Source organism: Tyto alba, unplaced genomic scaffold (assembly GCF_018691265.1).
Source record: "Tyto alba isolate M040663 unplaced genomic scaffold, T.alba_DEE_v4.0 Super-Scaffold_17, whole genome shotgun sequence".
Classification (NCBI taxonomy): domain Eukaryota; kingdom Metazoa; phylum Chordata; class Aves; order Strigiformes; family Tytonidae; genus Tyto; species Tyto alba.
In genome coordinates this window covers 8,422,117-8,430,641 of record NW_024881279.1, presented here as the reverse complement: position 1 = coordinate 8,430,641, position 8,525 = coordinate 8,422,117, and the positions used below count along the sequence as shown (strand labels likewise).

At 51.0% G+C, this 8,525-nt stretch overlaps 1 protein-coding gene across 1 annotated transcript; it reads left to right on the top strand.

Moving 5' to 3' along the window:
* Window positions 1-1,366: 1,366 nt before the first annotated feature.
* Window positions 1,367-6,237, top strand: ATOX1 (antioxidant 1 copper chaperone). The gene is made up of 4 exons (XM_033006121.2): window positions 1,367-1,572; window positions 2,723-2,798; window positions 4,113-4,270; window positions 6,012-6,237. The coding sequence occupies exons 1-3, from the start codon at window positions 1,567-1,569 to the stop codon at window positions 4,244-4,246; spliced, it is 216 nt and encodes a 71-aa protein (XP_032862012.2). The 5' UTR covers window positions 1,367-1,566; the 3' UTR covers window positions 4,247-4,270; window positions 6,012-6,237.
* Window positions 6,238-8,525: the final 2,288 nt, after the last annotated feature.

Genomic DNA, 8,525 nt, shown 5'->3' with positions numbered 1-8,525 from the left:
GATCCTTGACATCTCCCCCCAGAGCAATAGAGGGACAGGTAATTCCTCTTTTATAAGAAGGTCGGTATAACAACAGGGTCCTATGCACATTAAAATAAATGCCCTCATTCTCCCCGTGTAACAGAAGCTTGGTAAGAAAGACATTCACATCAGCTCGGTGTGTTCAGCATCAACTCAGGGTGAGGGGAAGGGTTAGCCAAGGCCAGCCAACACCCCAGGACACAGCTCCAGCTGATGTGGTAGCAAATAATCAGAAACACCCCCATTATTTTTCCTGCTACGGCTGCTTAACAGGAAGACACCAAAGCCCAGCATGCAGCCAGGAAGTGTCGCCCCTCATGCAGCTCTGCCAGCTCTTCTCAGTGCTGACGTACTGCACTCTCCTTTCCTGGTTACCCACAGCCTGCCAAAGTGCCCCAGCTGCTCCCAGCCCCCTCCACAGCCTCCTCCACCTAGGTTTTTAAGAAACAGCCAGGGGGAAAACAAACAAACAAAACCCAAACAACGAACGGCCACACAGCAGACACACAAACATCTTCAGGGACCAGCATCCTTTCTCTCAACCTACTCTGAAGCAGAGACAGCTCCCAAACTTCCCTCATCCAATAACCCAGTCTACCAGAGCTCTCTTAAACCAATAAATCTCAAAACCTCAAAAGGCAGAGAGAAACAAGCTTTCTGAGGCAGCCCAGCCAACCCTCATGCCTCCTGCCCAGTCTTTACAACTCTTCCCACCTTCCTCCCGCAGCCGCTTTTGTCTCCGTGGGGATCCCTGGCCTGTAAAGCAGGTGGGCAGAGCACCAGGCAGGGTGCTGACACCTCATTTGGGATCCACACCCAGAAAAAACTTTCTCCACCATTTTCTCCTTAACCCTTTCTGGCAGCTCATGCCTTCTGATGGCCTCAGCCTTACGCCCACCTTGGGCTTTATCCTAGCCTGCACAGCACCATCGGTTCGGCCACAGCCCCCGTGCATCTCCTCAAGAGCAGTGGCAGTATCAAAAAAATTAGAAGAGGAACATAACCATGGGGCTGCATTTCAGCAACAAATATTCCTAAGAATTAAACCACCATCCCCAAAAGGCTACTAGAAGCAATCTGGTCAGTGTTAAGGACAGGCCAAAGCGTGTCTGAACGCCTGCATCCCGCAGCCTAACCCAGCTCGTGTCAGCGCAAACCAAAGCCACCAGCCCCCAGCTCCCGGTGGGCTGAAACGCGCTCGGGGCAGCTGCCTCCGACCTCGCCACCCTCCCGGGGCTGCTCCGCAGTCGATTCCCAGTCCCCCGCCCACGGGTGACTTTGCAAAACCTCCAGAAACCCCGACTTGGGCGGAAGCTGCGGGGTTAGAGATGATGGCGGCCGGCACGGTTCCACCCGTGCGAGGTTACCGAGCCGGGCCAATGTGCTGCCCGCCCCGTCGTTTCCCGCGGTGCTCGGGAGGGGACGAGCCCGGCTCCCGGCGGGGCCGGGGCTGCGCGGGACCGGCCTCGGCCCTCGGGAGCCCGGCGCGGCCCGCCCCTTCCTCCGCGCCGCGCTGAGAGCCGGGAGCCGCCACCGCGCTCCGCCATGCCGGTGGGTGCCGGGCCCGGGGGGGGGGCGGCCCATCGCCGCGGGCCGGGGGGGCCTCTGTGGGGCCGGGGGGGTCTCTGTGGGGCCGGGGGTGGCGGAGACAGTGGAGCAGGGCGGGCGCTGCCCGGTACCGGGAGGAGCACAACCCTCCCCCCCCCCGAGACATCCAGCCACCGGGGCTTGGGTTCTCTGCACTGGGACCCCCCCTGCCCCGTCCCCATCCGTCTTTCTCGCACACCGGCCCCCAGAGCACGCAGGGCATTTGTAAAATAAAACCGAGAAAGTGCTAATTACACTGGAAAAGCCTAATGGGAACGACCGTTCCTGAAATCCTTTCTCGGGTGAATGGTGCCCGTGAGGGTTTTAGCCTCTTAGTTGCGGGGGGGGGGGGGGGGGGGGGGGGAGGGGGGGGGGGGCAAAGGGTGGGTTTGAATAGAAAGAAGAATGGGTTGCAAGAAAAAAATAAAAAAACAGCTTTACTCTTATTTTTTAAGGAAAGTAAAAAGCGTGTGCGAGAAAAGGAAATTAGGATCCGTCTGGTGCGAGGGGTTGAATGTGATGATTAGTATTACAGGCAAGCACATTTATGTTGACCCAGTATCTCTCACAGCTAGTGAAGGTAACACTGGGGTCTGGGTGAAGGGATGAAAAAACAGCACTAACATTCCTTAAATTTCAGGTTTGTTGATACTTTTAGGAGTTTATTATGTTGGGGACCAGAGGCCTTGTAGACACAAGAAGAATAGGATGGGCAAGCGCCAAAAACCTTGCAGACGTTAAGTCAGGACAGTGGGTAGCCGGAGGCAGGTGACTTGCTTCTCCTGGGCTCCCCAGGGCAAATGGAGGGAGTCCAGCAGAGGCCCACTGAGATGGCAACCTGCACTGACCCCGAAGGTGGCCCTGCTCTGAGTGGGGGCAAGACAGACTCCAGAGACCCCCAGGGTTATGCTGTGAGGGACAGCACAAAGACGCCATAGGGAGGACTACCAAGAGCTCTCAATTTTGCTCAGGATCCCTTGGTGGCATGTGTGGACCTTTTGGTTGGGGAGGATTTGAGCCCACCTCCCCAAGGAAAAAGGCAAGTGTGGAGGAGGAGTGCTCACAGTATGTTGATGGCTGCGGCCTCCCTGACCCCTCATCTGCCTCCTTTCAGAAACACGAGTTCTTTGTGGACATGACCTGCGAAGGCTGCTCCAATGCGGTCACCCGTGTCCTGCACAGGCTGGGAGGTGAGTCAGTGCTGGGTGTGTGACAGCCAGCTCACCAGAGCCACGCCAGCTCCGGGGCACCCTGTCAGTGCCCTGGGATCCTCCATTTTGCAAGTGTGGGTAAAAGCTGAAAGTGTCTAGTTGGAAACCTCTTCTCCCTGCTCTGGGCCTGCTGCTTAGTCAGTAACAAGTTGCTGATTGTTCATGACATGGAGAAATGTCAAGGGAGAGAGGAGCTGCTGTGGCTGCAGGTGGCTCTGAATCACCAGGGCCTCATCCTGAACTCTCTGGGAACCACACTGGTAGACCCCTGTTCAGGCTGCCAGAAGGAAGTGATGTCCTGCCAGGCTCTGTTCCCAAGGAGGCCCAGGGTATCTGTGGTGCTTCCTTAGATGTGTCATCGGTATCCATGTGCAGAGCCGTCACAGTGAAGAGCTGCTGAGCAGAGCGTTTGGTGGTTGCCTGCACAGCCTGTTTCTAATACCACCTGGAAAATCATAACCCAAGCCTCCTTTGTGCTGGGGTTACCAAGAGAGAAGGATCTGACCCGCACTCACCAGTTGTGAGGACCTGTCATCCTGCTCCCCTGTCCTCACCAAGTGAAAACAGCTTTCAGTCACCAAGGAGAAGGCCTTGCAACTTCTTCCAGACCCCATTACCAGGCTGTAGCAACCCCACTTCCTCTGTGTGTGATTGTCAGCACCTCCACCACTCTTCAACATGCTGGCCAATATCACCCTTGTGTTAATGTGGCTGTGCTCTCAAAGCTGATACTTACCTACAAGTTTTGTGAAAATACGTGGTTGGATAGAGACTTCATGTCCAGTTCCTTTCACTGGGCTGAGAGTGGCGCACCCTTATGAGCCACTGGGAGATCCACATGGGAAGGTGTCTTTTCTCTCCCTCCTATTTACAGCTGTTAGCTGGTACCGCCACTGAGGAAACCTGTCCTGACCCCTACATTAACTCCCTTGTTAGTGCCTATCCACAGCACAGGCTCAGCTGCTTGGAGATTATAGTGATTGGTTTTAACTCAGCTCATTCCGGTTATTGCATGAGTGACTGTGTTGATCCAAGGTGGGGTGAGCAGATTAAAGCAGTTGAGAATCTGTGGTGCCTGATGCAGATCTATACATCTGGCTTCCTTCGCACCATTGGTGGCAGGACACCAGTTTAGTTTTGCTGGCTGGTGGTGGTATCAGGGGTTGCTGGCAGGAAGCACACGTGCATTTGACTGATGGCCTTGGGAGCACAAATGTGTGAAGGTGAGCTTTCCCTGTGCTCACACTGCTTGGCTGCTTCTAGCTGTGCAAATTTTTTTTCCTTTCCTTGTAGGTGTCCAGTTTGATATTGACCTGCCCAACAAGAAAGTATGCATCGACTCTGAGCACAATGTTGACACCCTACTGGAAACCCTAAGGAAGACTGGAAAGAATGCTTCCTACCTTGGGGAGAAGTCAGCTCAGTAGCCTTGCCTGGTGTGAGGAAGCTAGGTATATACCAGGTGTATGAAATGCTGAAGAGAGAGATCTGAGCTTTTTCCAGCTCTTCCAGTAAAACAGGCAGCTTCCTGGGAAGCACAAAGTGGGGAAGACCTGTAGGTCCAGCTTCAGCAAGCCCCTCATATTGGAAAAGGAGCAGGTCTACATACAGCCAGCACCATTTCTATGTGGGAGCCCTTAGCTATTCTGGAAAGCCCATATGATCCCAACCGTGGTTGTAGTCGAGAGTTAGAACACAGCCTCTGTGCCATTCCCAGGCAAATCTAGAGCTTACCAGAGCATATCATGCACAAAAACAAATCCCAAAGACATTCACCAGCTGATCAGAGAGAGTGGTGGCCCCCAACAGTAGCAGGAGGGCCATGGGACACAGACCCCAGTGGGTATGTGATGCGGGGGCTTTTAGCACAAGGACCTCCAGCATCTGATTCTGTTGATATCGCTGTTAATACTCCACTAAACTTGATGGAAAAAGAGCAGCACCCTGGTACCCTCATGGATGTGAAATGTTGGGTTTTCAAGTGCACACAGCCCCTGCACATCTGTCCCAAAGACAACCCGATTGTCACAGCCTGTTGATTCTCCTAGAGTCCCAGCACTATGAGGTCATGTACAAACCTCTTTCCTGCCTGTGAAGTGTTTTTGCAGACAGGGTTCAATTTCAGTGGAAAAGAATGAAGGAGGAGAGGGCTGCCCACTCACTGCACATAATGTTCTTTAGTGTCCAAGATTATTATTATATTGCATCTCTCTAAGAGCTTGTTTCTGTCAGTGGAGCTTTCTAATCCAATGACTGTTTTAAAATGGTCTGGTTTGATCATCACAAATACCCAGCACAGATGCACTGAAACCAGTTCATGCTGATTTAATTCCCAGTCAGTAAATTAAATCAGGGATTTACACCAGCAGGAATTAAATTGATACAAGAAATAATTGAGCTGATACTGATGTGTGTATGCAATAAATCTGCATTGTTTAATAGACTGACTTAACATTTAAAATCTGCAATTTGTATCATTTGAGCAAGCTCTAAATACTTCTTAGAAATTGTTTAAAGTCATAGCTATAATCAAAAACATTGCTATTTAAAACAGAGACAGTAACATGCTCTGAACTGCTTAATGCCTCAGATAGTTTTCAGCTCGTAATATTTACTGCAAGAGCTGTTTTCAACTTGCAGGGACTTGTGGACTATGTCTGAAATGCCTGCAAAAGTTAACCATTACATCAAAGTCAGTCTCAAATAATGTGGATGTGTCCCTTTTTTCCCTGGCCCTGCGTGCTCACCACTTTCCTTATATTACATCTAGGCAGCTAGGGAGTCAGGTCAGCTGGCCAACCTGGCAGAACATTTCTATTGATGCTTTTGTTTTTCTGTTGGATTTAAACTGGAGCTATTTGACTTACCTAAGGATCGTAAGATCTGAAACAAAGACAACAGGTGGCTGGACTGCCCATGCTAGTAGTTTACTGCACTTCAGCTGTCATGGGAAAATCCACTAAATTTTAGTTTTACACCACATTTCCCTTCATAGGAAATATTTTTAGGGGTTCATCTATAAAAGGAAGGAGGGAAGTTGCAAATCACTGGCAGAGCTCAGGTGGATGGCTTTCCTTTGGCTCGTGACCGGCAGAGGGCATCTTTGTATAACATTACTTCCTCTGTGCTTTGGTATTTTAAACGTTTATTTATTTATTTATCTATCTATCCATTTATTTATTTATTTTGCAGGAATTCAAACATGACTTCAGCAAAAAGATGGCTTAACTGTTTGCATATCTTCCAACTTGCTCTGTCGTTTGACCTTTACTACCCTGCCAGTTGCCAGAAAGCAGAGGGCTGGCAGGAGGAGACAGCTGCATCTTGGGGTTTAAAAGTGGAGAAATCTAGAAGAGGAGGTTATGTGCTGTTTCTAGTCCCACAGTAAATCGAGGCTATGCTTCTATCTTTCAGTACATGTCTATGTGTCTTGTGTGTCTTTGTACTGCTTTAAGTGGTTTTCTGTAAAAGAGATGGCTCTTAGGGATGGGAAACTACCCATTACATGCAAGACGGGTCTCCCAGGAAATTGCACCTATCTTTAGAAGCTGACTGCAATCTCTGCCTGAGGGACATGTCTCAGGAGAACTCTGCTTGAATGTCACTTAGATTCAGGGAATCTCTGCCTTGGCAGATGTCTCTTGCCATCACAGAACAGATAAACTTTCCATTTGGGATGCAAGTGCTGGGGAGAAGGGACTCTTGCAGCCTCTGTAAGTCAATGTTAATCAAGTGTCCTTTTGAGCTAAATGGGGCCAGGAGGCAGAAGTCCCTGGACCCCAGAATTGTGATTGAGCTCACAGGCCAGCCAAATTGCAAGTGGGAGCAGGGAATATGGACTCAGCCTAGGTTTAGTACAGTGCTTTTTAGGGCACTGCATGGCCATATAAGTGTGAGAAATCATTCTGGATCCTGGGCCCTGCTCTGGACACCTGGATCAGTCCCTTCCCCTACCAAGTGTTCCTCTTGCCCCCTACCTTGCCCACCTACAAAATTTCAACCAAATAGGTACTTGCATCATGAGGCCCTGATGCTAGGCAGGATGCCCGGGTGCTGCACGCACCCACAGACACAGTAGGAGAACGCCTGTGCTGGTGAGAAATGCAGAAGGGATGGAGGAAAGAGGAGGGTGTGGGGATTTCTCTGAGGCCTCATTTCTCAGCCCAGTGACTAGCGTTATGGGCTGTACTGTTGCTTTCCCCAGCCCCCCTCCGTTTAATTCACGTTTTCAGCCCAGTGAAAGGATTGCATGTGTCCGTGCCAGTCTGTTGTCTTGTTTCACCTGGGGGATGTCTCCCATGCCTACCAGTCACATGTGATTTGTTCTACAGAAAGGAAATACAGCTAAAGTTTGAAGGAAAAGGTTACTATATATTTAAGAGATTTTTCACACTTGTACATTAAGATTACTTTTGACATAGTTGCAATTTATTCTTTCCTAGAGTGGTTTAGTACTCCAAAGTCCTTCCTTACCATTGATCTAAAGCACAATTAATTGCTGTAGATGCACTTGCAGGGACTGGAGACACTTCAAGGAAAGTGTTGCAGACACTTTTTATTACTTTTTAATTGTAAGGGAAGCTAAAGGATAGAAGTGTAGCGTTACTGCATTATTTTGTTGCATTAAAAAGCGTTTCCAGAGCCAACGCCCAGAACCACAACCTATTTCTGCTTTGTGCCCATGCACTCACATGCACGACATAACACCTCCAGGGTCCTGGGTGAATCCCTTTCCCTAGGCCAGTCTCCCCACACACACCTTGCTTGTCTGAGCTGGGGTTTGCCAATGTTAGTTATTATTTACTGCTTTCAGCTTCCTCCCAGGCACGGTCAGTGCCTCCACCCGCAGCTGGTTGCCCAGGGTCTCAGCTCTGGTGGAATGGGCCGGCGGGGCTGTGTGCTGTCTGTTTGGTGTGGAGCTGGTAGGCAGGCGGTGGCACGGCTGGCCTTGGCGCCAAGAGTCCTTGTGGCACTTGCTCTCTGCCAGACTGGTGGGTGGGACTGGCAGCGTTGTGCCTGCAGAGGATAGCTCCCAGTCTGTCTTGCTGTAAACCAGGCTGCTCGTCCTTGGTGTCTGGGCTGCAGCTTACGCTCTCCACACTGCCCCACTGCTCTGCTCCCAGCTCCCTGCTCTGCTGAACTGGCTGTTTTGATTAAAGCCTGCTTATCTCTGAGCCAGACAAGGAAAGGTTTATACCTACAGCCAGGCAGGAGATTCGTGCAGATACGTGACGTTTCAGCACCCATCTGCAGGGCTGCAGTCTCCCAGGACTCCCCTCCGCCATCCCGCTTGGGTAGAGGGGCTGGACGCTGCTTTAAACTTGTGCCTGTTGCAAAAATGACATTGCAGCCTTGGGTGGAAACTTGCTGCAGTGACAAACTGTGGTCACCCTGAGCTGCTGCAGAGGAGCAACTCTTCACAGAGCCTATCGGGAGCTGGTCTCCTTCCACTGGAGCAGCGATGTCCATGCTGGGGACTCTTTCCCCTCCTGGTCCCTGCCCTGGCCTTTAAGAAATGCCTCTAAGTGTCCCTCGCATCAAGCAATTGTGCCAGGCTGATATACTCTACCTGGCCATTAGTGTCATTTACAGCCCCTATAATTTCCCTGTGTGCCCAGCATGGCCGGGGCTGCCCACAGCTGCTTCCCTGCAGTGTCCCTGCCGCTTGCCTTCCAACGGAGACTCTGTGTGTGCAGTGTTTGTGGG

Excerpts from the sequence above, each read along its gene's own strand:
- ATOX1 (XM_033006121.2), top strand. Across the intron at positions 2,799-4,112 it reads TGTCCTGCACAGGCTGGGAG|GTGTCCAGTTTGATATTGAC; the intron begins GTGAGTCAGTGC and ends CTTTCCTTGTAG.